Here is a 21,019-nt window from a genome sequence, read left to right as displayed (position 1 = left end):
TTAAGGGTCTGATTCTTGACTTCAGCTCAGGTTATGATCTCAGGGTTATGAGAAAGAGCCCTGTGTAGGGCTCTGTACTCAGTGGAGAGTCTGCTGGAGATTGTCTCTCTCCCTCTGCCCCGCCCCCCTGCTCGCTCATGCATGTTCTCTCTCTAAAATAAATCTTTAAAAAAATAGAACTACTCTCCCACAAAGAGGACACATAAACATTTGGTGAGAAAGTAGCAAGTAGCCACCTGGGGCTCCTGGGTGGCTCTGGTCTGCCGTCTAAGCATCTGTCTTTGACTCAGGTCACAATCTCAGGGTCCTGGGATTGACCCCCATGCGTTGGGCTCCCTGCTCAGTGGGGAGGCTGTTTCTTCCTCTCCTTCTCTCTCACTATCTTTGTCTCTCTCCCTCTCTCTCAAATAAATAAATAAATAATCTTAAAAAAAAAAAAAAAGTAGCCACCTTCAAGTCTGAAAAAGAGTCCTCAGAGAGAAACTTACTTTGGAGGCGCCTGGGTGGCTCAGTCGGTTAAGGGTCTGCCTTCAGCTCAGGTCATGATCCCAGGGTCCTGGGACTGAGTTCCGCATCGGGCTCCCTGCTTCTCCCTTTGCCTCTCTTTCTCTCTCTCTCTCTCTCTCTCTCTGTCTCTCATGAATAAACAAATAAAATCTTAAAAAAATAGTAAAGAAAAAGAAAAAGAAAGAAAGAAACCTACTTTGGGGCACCTGGCTGGCTCAGGCAGTACTGTGTGCGGCTCTTGATCTTGGGGTTGTGAGTCTGAGTTCCACTTTGGGTTTAGAGATTACTTTAACATAAAAGCTTAAAAAAAAAAAAATAGAACATAGGCGTACTCTGCATTATCTGAATGGTCACAATAAGATTGTAGTGCTTAAGGTACTATTTCAACATCTGTGATATAACTTAAGAACCCTAAAGGTGTTCTTAATATATAAATTCTGTATTCATGAACAGTTGGAGACAAAACGGCATCATAGAACACACAAAAATGAGAGTTTTATTTAGTACAACTAGAGAAAATTGGTGGAAGAATTGAGAAATTAATTGATGCATGATAGCCAAGATAGGCTGACCTCCAAAGCCCTACACCTTAACAGTTAATACCACACTCAGATCTCAAGTGGCAATACAGTTTCAACAGAACAGTGTCATCTGTGATGTTAATGCCATTTGTTTCAACTCTATTTTTCAATTTTTTAAATCTTTATAGGGTTTGTGGATTTTAGAGTTGTATAAAACTATATGTATAAAGAACTTTATAAACTGTTCCTTTTTTTAAGGTTTTATTTATTTATGAGAGAGAGCACAAGTGGGGGTAGGGGCAGAGGGATATGGAGAAGCAGACACCACCACCACCCCTCTCCCTGCCTGGGGCTGAGCAGGGAGCCCAGTGTGGGGCTCGATCCCAGGACGCTGGGATCTTGACCTGAGCTGAAGGCAGACACTTAACCCATTGAGCCACCCAGGAGTCCCTATATATTGTTCTATTTTAAGATAAATAAGAAAACACTGGAGCCTCAGAAAATATTTTTGCTCTTAAAAAAGAGGGCTCTCATATTTCGAAAGTTTGAGATATATTAGAGTGGAAAACATGCTTTGGTTTTCAATGAAAAAGAAATAGAAACAACCAGGCTTTCTGGCATCTTAGCTTTACAGAAATGCCAGTTTAGCAAAATGAATATAACTGCCAAAAATATGAATTAACATGGGTAGTTGTCCTCTTCAACCAGGCTCTCCCGCCAGCGGCTCCCTTGTCGATGCTTTGCCTACTCAGGTCTCACTCTTCTATTTATCAACTCCTCTTAGACTATACTGGTTCACTACCATCTACTTTCTTTCCTGACTTCAGTACACAATATTAGCCTTTTACTCAATCTCAGTTTCAGGTCGGAGAACTTTATAAACTAGACCAAATAAAATAAAAAGTATGTAAATACTTAGAACAATGCCTGCAATATTGTAATGCCTCAAAACACATTCACTTCCCTTAGAGATAATCTATTTTACTCTAAAAATTAGACAACCAAGATTGAGAAAGTTAGGGACCTATTTAATGTTCCAGATAAAGTTAAAGGCAGAAGGAGCTCCAAATCATATTTTAAAAAACCAAAAAACAAAAAACTCTGGAGTAACTGGTAAGTTTATAGAGAATAAGATTTTTCTATAGTTTCTGCAAGTGCCACTTTAATAATCTATTTTTTGACTGTCCTTGATGTGCTGAAGTACAATTTCTTTTTCTATTTTAAGACACTCTCATCTGCTGTTCTGCCCTTGGATATTCCTTGTAGGTTTGAAGTATCCTCTAGAAGACAATTATGGATTTATCCATTGGCATTCCAACCTTATTATTGAGCCTATTTCATTTTAAAATTTTCCCACACTGTATGCATGCCTAAGCATGCTCATAATATAGTGGATTCTCTATTTAATTTACATATCTCAGTCCAATGCACAAGCTTTTGAAAATGATCTATTATTTCAATTCACTATGGAAAAACCAAGTATTGCAACCTAAAATATGCCTTTATTGTTTTCAGATAAGAGCATAAGAACAAGAAACTAGGGGGTGCCTGGGTGGCTCAGTGGGTTAAAGCCTCTGCCTTCGGCTCAGGTCATGATCCCAGGGTCCTGGGATCGAGCCCCGCATCGGGCTCTCTGCTCAACAGGGAGCCTGCTTCCTCCTCTCTCTCTGCCTGCCTCTCTGCCTACTTGTGATCTCTGTCTGTCAAATAAATAAATAAAATCTTTAAAAAAAAAAAAAAGAACAAGAAACTATATTCTTAAAAATCTAGATCACTTTTGGGGCGCCTGGGTGGCTCAGTGGATTAAGCCGCTCGGGTCATGATCTCAGGGTCCTGGGATCAAGCCCAGCATCGGGCTCTCTGCTCGGCGGGGAGTCTGCTTCCCTTCCTCTCTCTCTGCCTGCCTCTCTGCCAACGTGTGATCTCTGTCTGTCAAGTGATTAAATAAAAATCTTGAAAAAAAAAATTCTAGATCACTTTGAAAAAAAAAAAATCACGTTCTCTAGTAGAATTCTAGCTAATTATAGAGTGGGGACACTGGCAAGTTATTTAAAGGTTATCCCGAACAATAAGCTGGGACACTTCATACATTGTGGTATTGTGTTTCCTCAACATGAATATTCAAATTTCAGTGAAGTTAACCAGGATGTAATTGTGTGTGTGTATGTCTGTGTGTGTGTATGTGAAAGAGAGTGAGAATGAGAGAGAGAGATACAGATCTCAAAACAAAAGGACCTAGCATGAAATACTAAGGGCTCAGATTTTATCCTGTAGGCAATAGGGAGCCACTGAAGAATTTTTTTTTTTTTTGAGATTTTTATTTGAGATAAAGAGAAAAAGAGAGAGAGAGCATGAGCAGGAGGGGCAGAGGGAGAGAGGGAATCTTAAGCAGACTCCATGCTGAGCACAGAGCCCAACTTGGGGTTTAATCTCACAACTCTGAGATCAGGACCTGAGCTGAAACCAGAGCTGGAAGCTTAACTGACTGTACCACCCAGGCACACCCTCCTTTTTTAAAGACCATTGAAGAATTTTAAGCAGGGTAATGGAATAGGATTTTATTGTGGGAACAGTACTTCCGCAGCAATAGAGTGTGTGAACTGTGAAGTGTGAGGCAGGAGGTAGTAAGATGAACTGGGGAGAAAATTCAATAGCACAGGTGGCCTTAACTAAGGCAACACCAATGGTATTACAAGAAAACAATAAAAAAGGTTAAGACTTGGTTATTATCTAGAGGTGAGAGTGAAAAACAGAAGAGAGAAATATTGAATGTGGCTCCCAGCTGTCCAGCTTATTACGGCCAGATGGACGGTGCTGCTTCTAAATAAAATGAAGAGGAGTATGCATGAGGAAAGATGAAGGGCATTCACTCTGATGGCCATAATTTTCTCAAGAAACTAAGAGACAGGAGCATCTTCTGACAGAAAAGAGGAGAGTGTTTATATAGGACAGTTGCAGAAAATTGTGGAAGTTTGGAAAAGTTACGAATGGGAATGGAGAAGGAAGCTGGCCAAAGAATGGCCAAAGTGATTGAGCAGTGTAAAAGTCTTACAGGAGGCAGGGGAACATGAATCTGCAGTGAAATCAACCTGCACAGGTGTATGAATATGTAGTGACATTCGGTCTGCACTCCTATTTGGTTTTCTTTCTTTCCAAACAATGCTCAGCCATCCAGGTATGACAGAGGTAGATGCAGGAACTACGAGGCCGATCCAGAGTTGCCATTTTAAATGTTAGATGCCATAGAATCCAAAAGTATGAGGAGATAATATCAGTGTCAGAAAAAAGTTTTAAGGCATTCACCACAGGATTGAGGACAGATAAGGAAAAGAGACCGCAAGAGGAATGGACAGCCTCAGAGGAAAAAAGGTTTAAAAACTACAGGTGTCAAGAAGATTGGACTGCAGTTTTAATGAGAATGAGTAAGAGAGCTGAAAGGATAGAAGATACTGAGATTAACTTTTCCTAAGTAGAGAAATTCTAGATCTGTGCTATCTGATATGGTAGCCAATAGCCACTGGTGGCTATTTATAGTTAAATTAATTAAAATATAAATTATGTTCCTCTGTCACACTAGCCACATTTAAAGTGCTAAGTTGCCAAACATGGCTACCATATTCTCCATATTGCCCATGGCAGATAAAACACTGCCATCATGTAGAAAGCTCCATCGGAGAGTGTGCTTCTAGCTAACACCAAGTTCTAGGAAATGTCCAAGAATGTGAGTTACTGTATACAGTGAAGACAAAAGCCATTGAGAGAGTCAGTAAAAGAATCAGAAGGGTAGGATATTGGATAGGCTTTCCAGAAAGGTGTTGAATCCAGCCTTTGTCAGGAGTTCCAATGGAGAAGATATGAGCTAGACACTAAAATCCTCAGTGAATGCAGAGGGTGTGACCAGATAGATGAACACATAAAATGATGTGCTTCCTGGCAGTGTATCCTACAACCCTTTAGGCCTACTATAGTGTCCTTTACTTGCAAACATGCTTGACTGACTCAATCTGGAACATACCCCAGAGTGATATTCCAGATCCTTAAACTTAAACTTAAACCTCTTTTTTTTTTTTTAAAGATTTTATTTATTTATTTGAGAGTGAGAGAGTTGAGAGAGAACATGAGAGGGAAGAAGGTCAGAGGGAGAAGGTAACTTCCCATGGAGCTGGGAGCAGATGTGGGACTCGATCCCGGGACTCCGGGATCATGACCTGAGCCGAAGGCAGTCGCTTAACCAACTGAGCCACCCAGGCGCCCCAAACTTAAACCTCTTCTGAACCATTCTCCTGGTTCACAATCACCTCTTGTGAAACTCCATCAACTTGCTTCACCCAACTCGATACTGTGGGGTGAGAAGGGAACCTGTTAACTCTGTATGGCAGTTGAAAATAACGTGTCTGGGGCGCCTGGGTGGCTCAGTGGGTTAAAGCCTCTGCCTTCGGCTCAGGTCATGATCCTAGGGGTCCTGGGATCAAGCCCCACATCAGGCTCTCTGCTCGGCGGGGAGCCTACTTCCCCCTCTCTGTCTGCCTCTCTGCCTACTTGTGATCTCTGTCCGTCAAATAAATAAATTAACAAAAAAAAAGAAAAGAAAATAACGTGTCTGTGGGCACAGCTATAGCTTCATACAGAATATTTAACAGAGATTATCTGTGCTAGAATATATGACAAAAGCAAACTTTTTTTTAAATAAAACATGGGTAGTTTATGTATGTCTGCTCTGTTTATTAAACACATTTGTTATAATTATGGACTTAAGCTGAAGTCTTTTTTATAATCAAGTCAAGAAGGATATCTACCTGTGGAAATGTGGTATGGCTAACTGGCTATTCATGGCTATATCATACAGAACAATTTCCAGTAGCATTAGAGCTAATTGCCACCATCATGTCCCCTTTTCCTTTTTCTTAAGAGTTGTAGTTAAGGGGCACTTGGGTGGCTCAGTCAGCTGAGTGTCGGCCTTCAACTCGGGTCATGATCCCAGGGTCCTGGGATCGAGTCCCTCATCGGGCTCCCTGCTTTGCGATGCTTTTCCCTTCCCTTCTGCCTGCCCCTCCCCCGCCCCGCCCCTGCCCTGGCTTGTGTGATCTCTCGCACTGTCAAGTAGATGAATATTTAAAAAAAAAAAAAAAGACTAATGTTTAAAAAAAAAAGAGTTGCAGTTATGAACTACAAGCCCACACTATAACTTTGTAATTAAAAGCTGGAATATTCAGTCCCCTTTTCTATCACCAGTGCTAAGCCCTCTTAACTTTGTCCATTCTTATTAATACCTGCAATTGTACTCCTATTTGTTTTTAAGAACTAGGAAGAAACTGGGTCCTGCTTATTTTCCAATAAGCTGTTTTTAGTCTCTGCTGATTCTGCTAGGTTGTACAGTTTTTTGTGTGTAATAGGCTCTTCCATAGCAACATGCAGCAGAAAATCCCTTTGACAAGCCACAGCAAGCTTAATTGAGTCATGACGTATGCCATCAAATAGCTTCCAGTGAGGAAAAAAAGCCCTTTTTCTAAGGTAGCATATGCTTTCACCCAGTTTCAACATGACTATATGATCTCACATGATTAAGGAATAAATTACTTTCTTCATTTGTGAAAAGTTACAGAAAGGTATGGAGTTAATATTTGATTGAGCTAATTAAATTTTAAAGAGGTATACGCTTTGCCAGGCTTTCTTCCTCCTTGATTTAGTGAAACCTATTTTTTAAAAATCTGAGCATTGAATTATAGGTCAGTTTTTTAAATTTGTTTTTGTTTTCATTCTATTACTTAATCATTCCCTAATGAGAATCCCAAATCAATTCTTGTTAAATTTTCATCTTATTTTAAATGTCACACAATAAGTAATATTAATAGAAACTATTCTGTTAAGGCAGTATTTCTGATTCTCTCCCATGACTTTGCAGCATGAAGCCGTTCCAAATACTGACATGACTTTTAATGTTTTCAGGACAGATGCTGTTAGGGCTTCCAGCACAAGTAGTAGGTTATCAGCAGACATTAGTTAATTTGTGAACCTTCATCTGAATATCCTTTAGATACCCACGGGATCTGGATGATATTGTAACTCCAATGTCAGCCTGAAAAGTAACATCAGTAATGGGTACCATCCTTACTCCCCAGTGCAGCAATAAGGCGAGGAAAGGGAGATTGTAAACCATTGATTTGAACCATATAAATGGGTTGTGCTATCTGTTATATTTGTCCCCAAAGTCAAATTTACCTAACACATAATACAAGTAGTCCCATTCAACTGCATCAAAGGACTTCTTTGCATCTATAAAACTGTTACTATTGGTTCCAATTTTCTCTTTGTATTCCAGACAAGTTGCATCAGCCTATGCAGATCATCTGATGCTTATCTTCCAGGTATAAGGCCTTCTTGGATGAGGGCTTATTACACTTGTGATTACTTTACTTAGTCATGTAGCAAGTGTTCTGGTACCTATTATTTTATACCTACTCACATTGTATAAAAGGATATTTTTCACAACACTGCTAAGGGAGTAACATGCAATCTTGGATATGAGGCTATATGGATACATATAATAGGATAAAGGACTATAGGCCACCTTGATTTCAAACCACAGATATTATCAAATGCTTTAAAAATTCAGTATAAACCATTTAAATGCATTACATTTATTCAGAGTCTATTTCTGAAACCAGTGGCTATTCAGCGTGCTGAAGGCAGAGAGAAGTTAATGTGTTGGTAAGCAACCTAAATTTTTATAAAGCTATTTTGAAAGTAACTCAATGCCACAGAAAGTAATATCAATTACTCTTGCTTTTCAATTGACATTGCAAGGCTGCTCCAAATTTCTATTCTTCAGTTCAGCATCTGCAAAGAACAGGAAGGCACAGAGCACCTCCATGGGAGATTTCTGGGTATTGCAATCACAAGAAATAGTTTAGAACACTCTGAAATACTGCAGTTTTCCCCCCAAGTGTTGATCAGCCCTTTGATGCTCTGTGACTAAAGAACTGCATACAAGTGAAAAGCTGAGGGATGGAGAATAAGGGAGGGCCAGCTGTAATCTTGGGGGTTCCTATAATCTCTATCTTGTGAGACAGCACAGTATACGGAGAAGGACCTGGACTCCAAAGCTAGTTTTAATCTCAGCTCCACTCTTTACTTACCAGTGTAGCCTTGGCAAGCTATAAACAGCACTGAGCTAGGGTTCTCTCATTCACAAAAGGCAGTTATAATATTCACTCAAGTTGTTTTAAAGACCAAGAAAGACAACATATATATAAAGAAATTAATCAAATATTTAAGCCTCCATAAATGCCAGCTCTTCCATTATAATTAATGTCAATAATAAAGTAAGCTATATATGTATCTATATTTGCACTTTTCAGTAATCATAGGAAGGTCAAATCCAATGGCACATTGAGTATTCAGATTAGGCTTCATGGCAGCATGTTGGAAAAATAATGACATTCAACAAAGTGCACTGTGAAAATTTACTTTGTGATTAACCTACACAGAATAAATGCACTTTTTAACCTACAGTATCTGAAGACAAGGTTTTATTTATTTTTATTTTTTTAGAGATCTTATTTATTTATTTGAGAGAGAGCGATAGTGAGAAGACAGCATGAGCGGGGAGAAGAGGGAGAAGAAAGCACCCACTAAGCAGAGAGCCTGACATGGGGCTTGATCCCAGGACCCTGGGATCATGACCTGAGCCGAAAGCAGATAACTTAACCCGCTGAGCCACCCAGGCATCCCATGAAGGCAAGGTTTTTAAACTGAATAAATAAGCCAACAAATACAAACTTAAAGTAAATAAAAAATACATTTTCCAGTATCTTCAATTTTCTGTCTTAATCCAAAATATTTCATTGAGTCCAAGAGATCCAGCTTTTTCTTTCCCAGCTATAGGAAACTGGTTATATATGCTTGGGGATTAAAAAAAAAAAAAAAAAGTCCAGGAGATAGGAGTCTCTAGTTTAAATATGCAGAATATAGTAAACAAATTCAAAAGGATTTGGCTTCAGCAGAATTTTCTATTTCTTTAGTTTTTTTAAAGTTAATTTCCAAATAGATATTATCTTTTGAAGTGAGCTGCATAATTTTTCTTAATAGTTGGTAAAGTACCTTTGGACTCTAAGAGAAGCACTTTCTTGAGAAAATACATGATCCAAACCTGAAGCTAAAACCCTAAGTACCTAAAAAAAAATGTACACAATATTCCAGGATATATGTAAACAGGGAGAGCCCACAGTAAATGGTATTGGATTTTGGTAATAGTATAATCCACTCTCATTAGGCATCTCCCTCTTGTGCATTAATACGTGACATCATACTCTCATATAACATTTCATAACGGAGTGAAATAAAAAGCCCCTCCAGATTGCAACTGTAAGATAATCAGATTCTGTAGTGCTCATTATGACTGCAATTATGTAACAAAACTCTCCAAATATAGTTCAGTTATTGCAGTTATTAATCATTCTGGTTTTGTTTCAAGTACTTGCTTTATAGCCTGCTGGATAGTCTCCATTATTCTACAAGCTGAATGTCGAAAGTCAAACTTGTGCATGTGAATCTGCTGTTCTAACAGCCTTTCAACATAATTTACCCTTTCAATTTGTATTTGTGAATACAAAAAAAAGTGGAGAAATAAAGCTGGTGTCAATAGAGTCACTGACCTTTGCAGTAAACAGAAGATAGTCCTTAGTGGAAAACAATGTGGCAAATAAGAAACCTATTTTCTAGAACTAGAAATAGTGCCGCTTAAGAAGTTAGTCTCAGAATACTAATCAGTTTTTACAGAAAAATGTGGGGGGTGGATTCTGAAAGAATCTGTATATTTGATAAGGAGAAAAATTATAAAAGGGACAGCCAAATGTGCATTTTTAAAGGTTCAAAACACCAACATCATGGATACAATGTATACCTAAACATAGTATGCATAAAACCAAATATTCTGATTAATTCAACTACAAAATGCCAACTAAAAGACAGCAGATTTATTATTCAGAACAAACACCATCTGCAACACCTGAAACCAGTGCTATAGATATACTTCTAGGAAAAAATACACCTGGAAAATCCTCAAGCCTAGATTCTGAGATGCCAAGTATTAAGTAAACAGGATTTCAAACAGACCCAGGGAAAATGACTCCACATTTATTTAAAAGTTAACAGCTAGAGAACCCAGTAATATAAATATAATAATACACTGTCATGGCTTACAAAATGCGTATCACCAATTTCATGTAGTCCATGATTTCTTCAATTTGGCTACATACATTGGGCCCCAGGCTTTGCCCTTGTCTGGAATCACTAAGAGTCCACATTCCTGGCCAGTGGGAGCAAATGTGAAGTCCTGGGAGCAAGTCCTTGCCATTTCCTTAATGTCCACAGGCATGATGTTTGTGTAGGAGTTTAAAATTTCACTGATGACATCTTGATTTTCTGCCTTGGAAAGTGTGCATGTAGAGTACACAAGCAACCCTCCAGGACGTAAGGCCTTAATTGCAGACCTGTGTGTAATCAGAAAAATGGAGAAGTTCGGTTAGATGCAGGAAAAGGAAACTATGAGGTCAGAGGGCAAGGAAGCTTATACTTGAAAATAACTTTACTGTGACTTAGGCTGCAATAACTGTGGGTGTTTTCTAGCCTTAAAACTATTTCTTTCTAATGTGACTTGGAACAATGATAATCAGATCAATCAACATGGGAAAAACAGAGAATGTGTTTGGCTGGTTCTTTTTTTTGTTTTTTAAGGCTAGGAGGATGAGGGTGGAACATGATTAATGGGTTTGTCTTTGAATATACTGAGTGGTACTAATGAGTAGGTGGGAAGAACTCCTGAACTTCAGAAAAGCAGTTAGGGTTCAGTGAGAGCTGAAGTCATGGACGTAAATAGGATTTCCTCGGAAAAGAGCAAGGAAATAGTGGACTAAAGGAAGACACTAAGAGAATACCTACATTTAAAGGGAGACAAAACTCAGGAAGTAATGAGGGCTTCACCTGATGAAAGTGTAGCTTTAGGGAAAGATGGAAAGAAAGGTGTTTTTGTTTGTCTGTTTTGGCTTGTTTTTGTTTTTGTTTTTGAGGAAGACTTGAACATATTTGTAAATGCAGATCCAGGAGAAGAACAGACCTAGGGCTTCAGACAGCAAATGGAGGAGTTAGCTTCATAAAAGATGGGGTTCCAGCACTTCATCTGAAACAACATGGAAGCATGAAGAGGGAACTAGGACGTTTTAAGGTAAATAAAGTTCATGATAGAAGGAAAGCCTTGATAATAAGAGTGGAGTGGGAGACAAGGTAATCTACTGAGAGAGAGAACAATAAAAGTTTTAGTCCTGCTGCTGTGGTGATAACCCCTAAACAATTACTACTCAAGGTTTTTGTTTAAAGAGTCCATATTCTAAAACCTCTAATGGACTTAAGTATACAGCCAGTCCCATGTCTTACGTTTGTATTTTAACAATCTAGAGCACATGCGAATAACGGAGATTTATAATGAAGATCATTATACACACCATCACACATCACACATCATACATCATCAAATAAGTTCATCAAAATAAGTTCAAATTCTATTCCCTATGTCCAATTTTTAAAGGATTGAGGAATCCTAATTCAAGACAAACTGATAAAAAAAAAAAAGACAAACCGATGACAAACTTTTCTTTCCTCAAATATCCTCAGACACCCTGAAACACAAGGTGAAAAATATATACATATATTTTTAAGTATCAACTCAAAACAATAAAGTAAATAGGATAGACTTATTAACTGATAACAGATTTCAACATATTTCTGAAAGATGATATGCAAATGGAGGAGTGGCAGCAGATCAAGAGAGAGGAGAGAGCCTCTCATGGCGAGGACAACAGCCACAGGGAGTATAACCTGATTTGGGGAAATCTGAACTGGAAATGCCGGCTATAATGGGATGGGAGTAAAAAGTGAAAACAAGGATATTAATTCAGAGCATATATAAGAAACCATGGATTCCATACTCCCATGTATGGCAAGTCAGGCAGCCAGGTAAAAAGTTTGGAAGGTTTTTATCTAAGAAAGTTGAATAAATTATCTGAGGAGACCTAAGTCAGCCACAGTCAGCATTTGCCCCCGAAACCAAAGTCCTCCGCATTCTCCCTTGAAAGGAGCCTCTAGGGTAACTGCCAGCTCATCATGAAGTGACATCACTGGGCAAAAAATCCCACCTTTAAACTTCTAAAATAAAACTCCTAGTATTTTACTGTCCCATTAAATAAAAATGTACAACCAAGGACTGCCAGATAATTCTGGGTGATAAATGCTTAAGAAATGTATAACAGTAAAAACGAACAAAAAATGGCTTAGGAAGAAACAGAAAATTTAGAAAACAAGAGTCATAGTAAGACCTATTAAATGCAAAAAGATCAGCAAAGATATTGCACCTATAAAACAATAATAGAATGTCATGTAACAGGACCAAGGAAAGGGCTCATAGGAGTTAAATACATGTTTAACAAAATAAATAATACTTTGTAGAAGTGTTTAGAAGTTAAGATTGAAGAAATCATCCAAAAAAGTAGAACAGATTGACTAAAAATGAGACAAGATCAATCAAGTAAGTCCAAATTTTAATTAATAGGAGTACTGGAAAGGTAATATAGAAAACTGGAAGTGGGGGGACACTAAATCAATGAAATAATAAGAGAATTTTCCAGAGATAAAAGGAGTGTTTAAGATGAAAGAACTCATCAAGAGGCTAGAACACTTACTATTATTTATTAAGCATCTATTATGTTGCTTGGCATTGTTCTAAATGTTAGGTATGTTTTAAAATAGAACAACAATTGGGATGCGTGGGTGGCTCAGTCAGCTAAGTGTCTGCCTTAGGCTCAGGTCATGATCCCAGGGTCCTGGGATGGAGCCCCACATCAGGCTCCTTGCTCAGTGGGGAGCTTGCTTTTCCCTCTGCTTGCCACTCTCCCTGCTTGTGCTCTCTGTCAAATAAATAAGTAAAATCTTTAAAAACAACAACGACAACAACAAAAACTTCCTGCCATCATGAAGCTACCATTTTGGCTGGGGGAGACAGAATATATATTAAAAAATAATAATAATAATAGTATTGACAGTAAGTTTGTCATGAGCTAAATTGTGTCCCCTCCCTCCAAATTCATTTGCTGAAGTCCTAACCCCCAACAGTTCAGAATCTAATAGTATTTGGAAAATAGGATCTTTAAAGAGGCAATTAAGTTAAAACGAGCTGGGTCCTACTCTAACATAACTGGTGTCCTTATAAGAAGAGGAAATTTGGTCAAAGAGTTATAGAGGGAAGACCATAAGAAGACGCAGGGAGATGACAGATATCTACCAGCCAACCAGAGAGGCCTGAAGAAACCAACCCTGGGGACCTTGCTTGCAGACTTCTAACCTCCAGAATTGTGAGAAAATAAACTTCTGCGATTTAAGCCACTCTGTCTATGGCAATTTATGGTAGTCCTAGAAAACTAATACAAAGTATATACACACCAAAGGACAACTTGTGTGTGTGTGTAAACACATACATAATATACACACGTATGTATATATGTTTGTGTATTTTTCCCTTATCAGACAGACAATCCTCCCCCCAATTCTCTGAAAACACTGACTCCAAGTCCAAAAATTTACCTCAATTCTGACACTATTTACCTAGAGTTAGTATCAGATCCCAAGGTTAAGGGCTAAGCCTACTACAAGGCTACCCTTCAGATGCCAAATGGAAGTCTAGGCCTCTGGTACTTTTGACTGACCTGCCATAAATTAAGGGTTCCCACAACCCCTGTCCTTGGGTTCAACAATTTTCTAGAATGGCTCAAAGAACTCAGGAAAAGAGTTTACTTATTAGATTACTGATTTATTATAGAAAGATACAATTCAGGATTAGCCAGATGGAATGAATAAAACAAAGTATGGGAAAAGGTGTGCAGACTTGCTGTGTCCTTTCCAGGCATGCCACCCTCCCAGTACCTCCACCTCACCAGCACCTCCTCACCAACCTGGAAGCCCTCCAAATCCCTTCAGTTAGGGTTTTTTATGGAGGCTTCATTAAGTAGGCATAATGATTAAAACATTGGCCATTGGTGTTTTCACTCAATCTCTCTGGAGGGGGTGCTGAAAGCTCCAATCCTCTAGTCACATGGTTAGTTCCCCTGACACCCTTAGAGGCTTTCCAAAAGCCACCTCACTGACATAAACTAAGGTGTGGTTGACAAAAGCTTTTATCAATAACAAACATTGCTCCTTTCATATTAACAAAAAGCAAGTATTATAATAAAAGATGTTTCCATCCCTCTTACCACTTAGGAAATTACTACGGTTCTAGGACCTCTGGCCTGCATCCAGTAACAAAGACCAAATATATCTTTATAATATCACAGTTTGCATTTTTTTTTTAACTTACTAATAGGTTTATGAAGAAAATTAAATCAAGACAACAGGATTAGAAGAGCTTGGATGGGGGCAGGAGGAAGATTACAATTTTACATGGTGTAGTTAGAATAGGATGACATTTCAGGAAGTGACATTTGAACAAAGACCTGGGGAAGTTAGGAAGTGGCCATGCAGATATTGGAGGCAAGAGCATTCCACACAAAAGGAATAACCCGTGCAAGGACCCTGAGGCACGTTCGAGGAAAGAGGAGCCACTGTGTCTGGAGCAAGGTGAGCAAGGGGGTGGCAGAATGAGATGAGATCAGAAAATTAAAAGGAGGGGGTACAGAAGGTCTTATATTAACACTGTAAACACTTCAATTTTGTAATGAATGAAAAACATCCATACTTAGATACATTATTATTAAACCTTAGAACTTCAAGAACCAAAGATGCTAAAAGCCTTCAGAAAGAAAAATGGGTCACCAATAAGGCTCCAGGAAACAGACTGGCATCAATGGCATAGCTCACTTGAAATCCTGGGAAAAAAGCAATTTAAAGTTGATGCTATTTACTGCCAAACTGTCAAATAAATATATAGGAGAAATACGGAAACGTTCAGATATCTGATGACTCAGAAATGTTACCTCTAGCAAAATGAGGAGGTAAATCAAGAAAGGGGAGAAATGTGATACTGAATGTCGTAAATGTAACATAGGAAAGCAGTGGAGGGAGTGAAATCCCAGAATGATAACTACTCAGGAGCCCCAGAGGGTTAACTACTCCAGGTTAGAATGAGAGGGAGATACTTAAAAGAAAGTGAGAAGGGACAGAAGAGATGAAATGACTGAAAAGTGAGAAAACCTTGAAGATTTGGTATATGCAACTGGGCTGGGGCTGGGGGAAGGGAGAAAAAGAGGAGAGAAAGGGATTTTCCCATCAAATGTGGCTGTACGAACATTTTCCTTCCAGCACTCGATCATAACACTGAACCAATAGAAAAGGAAATGCAATTCTAAGGTTATCGGTCCATTCTGCAGTGAACAGTATTTACAGATTTAAACAATATATACTGATTATTGGTCTTCAGTGTTCAGAATCATTCCACAGACTGACCTTAGTAATGCTTCAGAACAGATTTGTACATCTCAGAAAGAATACTGTGGACCCGACAGTAGAGGTGCAGTTGTAAATCACCGGGAAGTGGGGAGGGAGAAATGGAAGGCAGGGTGGGACTACAGATATTCTTACATCACAAAAAGAGAAACCAAGAGATAGTGGCCTCATTATTTCAAAAAGAATAAAGTTGGAAATGTGTTCAGAGACCCTTCCACTAACAGAATAAGAAGTGTAAATCTAAGCATGCAATGCTAAGTCTCTGAACTGAATGAGGGAGAGACTGAGAACAGGGTACTAAGAACTCAGGGTGCAGAGTTGGGTGAGAAGGTTAAGGGTGGCCTAGGTGACAGAAGCCCAGGAAGAAGTCAGTAGTCAATGTCTAAACTTGATAAATTAAAAAAAAATAAAAGATAAACATACTAGTTAGAAGTTTGGGAGCAACAGGCAGAATAGGTAAAGAACAAATTAGAAGTGGTTGCCTATGAGGAATAAGACTAGGGAAAGAGTGGGGAGTGGTAGGAGTAAATCTCTCTTAACTCAAAGTTCATTTATATTTTTACTTTTTTCCCATATGATGTATTTCTATGATAACACAAATTAAAGGGGAGCTATGACAGTAGGATAAATATCAAAAACATTCCCACAGACATTGTTAACTTTTGGGGTTTACTCTTAAGGGATTAACTCTTTAGAAAACTTATTGCCTGAGGTTCCAGATGACTAAAATTTAATGGTATTCAGAATTTCTCATGTATTCATTTATTGTAAAAAATATTTGGGGAAGTGCCTACCACCAAAAGCCGACTTAACCTTCAGTGTTTGTTGGCAATCTCTAAAAAAAGGTTTATATGTATCTTACTTTTCACCGTTCCCTAAATATTCCCCCACAAAAAGAAAAAAGGCTCCTATCTAAACAGCAGAGATGTGAACATTCATGGGTTCACATTTGTGACTAGCCTGTGGTAGGAAGAATGGCCCCCCAAATTTGGCCATATCCTGATCCCCAGTACCTTTAAACATGTCACATTACATGGCAAAAGGGTATTTGAAGAAGTGATTAAATTAAGGAACTTGAGATAGGAACACTAAATTGGATTATCTGAGTATGCCCAATATAACCCCAAAGATCCTTACTTACAAATCAAAAAGTGAGGTGGGAGAGTCAGAGAAAGAGGTGATGACTGAAGCTAAGGCAGGAGTGACAGGACTGCTGGCCAAAGACCAAAGGCAAGGAATGTGAACTGCTTCTGGAAACCAGGAAAGGTAAGGAAACAATTCTCCATCTTAATCTCTTTGGGCTGCTATAACAAAAACACCATGGACTGGGGGCATAAACAATAAACATTTATTTCTCACAGTTCTGAAGGCTGGAAAGTCCAAGATCAAGGTACCAGCAGGTTTGGTGCCTGGTGAGGACCTGCTGCCTGGTTCACTGATGGCCTTTGTGTCCCCACATGGCAGAAGGGGTGAGGGAACTCTCTGGCACTAATTCCATTCATGAGGGCTCTAATCACCCTAATCACCTAATCACCCCCAAAGGCCTACCACCTAAAACCATCATCTTTGCAATTAGGATTTTAACATAAATTTTGGGAGGATACAAATATTCAGTCTATAGCCCCCATCTAGAGCATCCAGAAGGAACTGCGATCTGCCAGGACCTTAATTTTGAACTTAGAACCTCCAGAAGTGTAAGATAAATACACTTGTGCTACTTTAAGCCACTAACTTTGTTGTAACTTATTATAGCAGCAATAGGAAATTAATACACAACTGGGATTTTTTTTTATTTACAGTTAACATACTAAGGCATCAGAAGATTTTGCTAAAATTGTATAAATTACAACTACACTCATTTTGGATTATAGCAATGGGTACAAAATATTTTTTTTTAAGATTTTATTTACTTATTTGACAGAGATCACAAGTAGGCAGAGAGGCAGGCGGGGGGGGGGGCGGGAAGCAGGCTCCCCGCTGAGCAGAGAGCCCAATGTGGGGCTTGATCCCAGGACCCTGAGATCATGACCTGAAAGCAGAGGCTTTAACCCACTGAGCCACCCAGGCATCCGGGTATAGAATATTCTTTAAAAAACTGTGATTACTGTGTAGGGGATGTATGCAGTTTGAATATAGCTTTTTTTTTTTATATTTTATTTACTTATTTGACAGAGAGAGATCACAAGTCAGCAGAGAGGCAAGCACAGAGAGAGGAGGAAGCAGGCTCCCTGCCGAGCAGAGAGCCCAATGCGGGACTCGATCCCAGGACCCTGAGATCGTGACCTGAGCTGAAGGCAGAGGCTTAACCCACGGAGCCACCCAGGCGCCCCTAAATACAGCTTTTTTAAATCTGCTAAAAGGACTTATTTTGCTCTTACTTCCACAGTTAGCAAAGCCAATACCTAATCAAATAAGTGATTCTTTCCTATTACAGTTACACAAAAGTACACAGAAGGCTCATCATTTACAAACAATATGTTCCTGGCTTGATGGAAATTTAAATTAATTTTTACAGTGTTGGCTAATTCTCCTGGTTTGTTTTCATTCCAACATTCATAATTTATGTTTCTAAAATTAGGTTTATATAACTTAACTGGTCACATTAATTTCTAAACAAGAAAATTGTATGTGGCAACACAAAGGCTTTGTTACTAACTGGGTTAATCTCAACACCCTAACACAAAAATGTTAGGGATTCCTAACAAATGGTGGTTGTTTGCTGCTGATGACTTTGTTTAAACACCATTTTTTGTCCTTTTGCTTGTAGCAGTTATAGATTTTAAAAATACCATAATTTGGGGCACCTGGGTGGCTCAGATGGTTGGGCATCTGCCTTTGGCTCAGGTCATAAGCTCCAGGTCCTGGGATCGAGCCCCACATTGGGCTCTCAGTTCAGCAGGGAGTTTGCTTCTCCCCCTCCCTCTGCCTGTGCTCTCTCTCTCAAATGAATGAATAAATTCTTTAAAAAATAAATACCATAATTTTGTATTCATAGATCAAGGAAAACAGGCATGTGAAGAAAACTCACTCCTAGGGTTCTGAGAATTATTAGAAAGTATAAAGATATCTTTCTAATTAGCACTTATCAATGCATATAATAGTTTCTTCAGTTTTGACACATAAATGGCAACAGGTAACTTAATTTTAGTTAAGGCTAGAGTATTTAACAACTTTATAGATGAGTTAAATGATTTAAAAACCAGTACTTCTGGCATTGGCATTCCAATAAAGTAAAAGATAATTTAGTATGTGTTTTATAATATTAAGTGAAAATTAATACATTTCTAAAATATAAGTACGTAAATACACACTACTTTACCTACTAGTAGTAGGTAAACTACTAGACACTACTAGTAGTGTCTAGGATAAATCATCTGCTTGTATAATTCATGCATACTTTGAAACAGCCCATAAGAACGAAGTAATTATTATTTCATCTGAATCACAAAAAGACTGTATATATATATATGTAATATATAATATGAATACATATATATTATATATGTGTGTATATATATATATATATTTTTTTAAGAACAGTTAGGTAGGAGGATATGAGAAGGGTGTGATGCTTCAGGACAGAAATGATTATAATCAGAAAAAAGATACTGCTTAATAGGTCTTAACAAGCCCAGTAAGAAATTTAAAATTCTGGAAAGGGAAAAAAACATTTAGAAGTCAGAGAGACTTGAATAATACAAGGAAGGTGGAAAAGTTGTGGTCTTGACCATATAAACATGTAAGTCAGGATTAGAAAAGAAAAATAAGAGGCATTGGATCTGAGGTCTGGTAGAAGGCAAAAAGGGTTCTCTCTATATTTATGTAAATTTCTCTATTATGCAAATTTATTTTTTTTTTAAATAATAGAAAAGAAAACTAAATAACTAAGCAACATCCATTTGGCATAATGGTATCCTCTGCTAACTTTCTCCAAATGACCTGTGGCCCCTTGGCTTCTCACTAACTATAAATTTCATAGTTTAACAAGAACCTGAGTAATAGGATTATTTTGATCTATGCTATAACCTAACTATACATGAAATTACTACAAACCAAGTTGTATTAAGACTGGCATTATTTGTCACTGAATTATAACAGATGCTAGAGAGATGGTCAGCAAAGCATTCTAATCATACTTGCCAGCAGAAAGCAGAAAAAGATGTCCTTACTAACTACAATAGGTGGAGCAAAAGTATTCATTTGATCAGATTAGGTGGTAATACTTTAAACTGAAGTAGAAACTAGCAGACATTATCTTGTATTTTATATATTTTGTATATATTATATATATTTATATATATTATTTTATATATTATTGAATACACTATAATGCAGAACCAGGGGAAGTACTCCTATAAAGGAGGGAGATTTGTCACATAACACAATCCTTCTATCATTAACTATATATCTATTAACTATGTATCTAACATAACATCTAACATATATTCCCCTCAGAAACCCCCTACCCAAGTCGTGATCAGGCTTAACCCTACTTTAAATTTGAAATAAGATTCTACCTCACAACATGCTGTAGGAAATAAAGCTGGTATTGATTAACAGTACAGGATAAAATAAAGTGGGAAATGTTTTTACCTCAAGTATTCCTAATGGAAAAAGAATGATGACTTTCTTTGCCACAGAACTTATGCTAGATAGCCTGTTGCTTTATGGTAGAAACTGGCCATACAATTTTCTCCAAATCTTTCATTGTCTTTCAGTGTTATTATGGAATAGGCTGAAATGCATTTGTGCTTGAACCACCTAGTTAAACACAATATAAACATATTCTATTTTTTTTAAAGATTTTATTTACTTATGAGAGATGGTGAGAGAGGGAATACAAGCTCAGAGGAGCTGGAGAGGGAGAAGTAGGCTCCCAGCTGAGCAGGGAGCCTGATGAGGGGCTGGATCCCAAGATGCTGGGATCATGACCTGAGCTGAAGTCAGTCGCTTAATGACTGAATCACCCAGGTACCCCAATAAAACATATTCTTAAAAAAGAAACCATTAAATAGAATAAGTTAAATTTTCCCATTTACAGACAGAAAACCTTAGTGGATTTCAGACAGTTCACAGAGTAGACTGCAGTAAGACTTCAGTTCTATTACCTCTTACATGTCTTTGTAAAATCCAAAAGCTCTGAAACCTACAGGTTTTTTTCTTAAGTCTGTGGCAGACTCACCGGCCTCAAAATCTGACCTAAATTGATGTGAGGTTATTTATGGTCAAGACTTAGCCCATGTGATATAACTATTCACAGGTTGAAAACATATTAATATTTGATGACAGGTTGCTGCCTCAGACCCTACTGGGGGAAGTATACCAAATATCTACTACATCACCTTTTTAAAATAAAATAAAGAAAAATAACTCTGAAACATATCTGGCCTCAAACATTCTGAATAAGATTATGGACTGGTATTTTAGCTTCAAATGAGTTACAGTGCAAACGACATAAACTAGATCCTGTCTTGTATCTACATGATAAACTAGCCACATAATTA

The 21,019-nt window shown here is 38.1% G+C and overlaps 1 protein-coding gene across 1 annotated transcript in view; it reads right to left on the bottom strand.

Moving 5' to 3' along the window:
• Window positions 1–9,982: 9,982 nt before the first annotated feature.
• Window positions 9,983–21,019, bottom strand: part of NSUN3 (NOP2/Sun RNA methyltransferase 3) — a 56,756-nt gene continuing 45,719 nt past the window's right edge. Inside the window, exon 6 of the mRNA XM_080821809.1 lies at window positions 9,983–10,519. Within this exon, the coding sequence (XP_080677935.1) occupies window positions 10,249–10,519 (271 nt within the window). The 3' untranslated portion in view covers window positions 9,983–10,248. The remainder of the gene's footprint in view (window positions 10,520–21,019) is intronic.

Source organism: Martes martes (assembly GCF_963455335.1).
Source record: "Martes martes genome assembly, chromosome: 1".
NCBI classification, from domain to species: Eukaryota; Metazoa; Chordata; class Mammalia; order Carnivora; family Mustelidae; genus Martes; species Martes martes.
The sequence above is the reverse complement of the archived record's forward strand: the minus strand, read 5'-3'. Positions and strand labels throughout refer to the sequence as shown.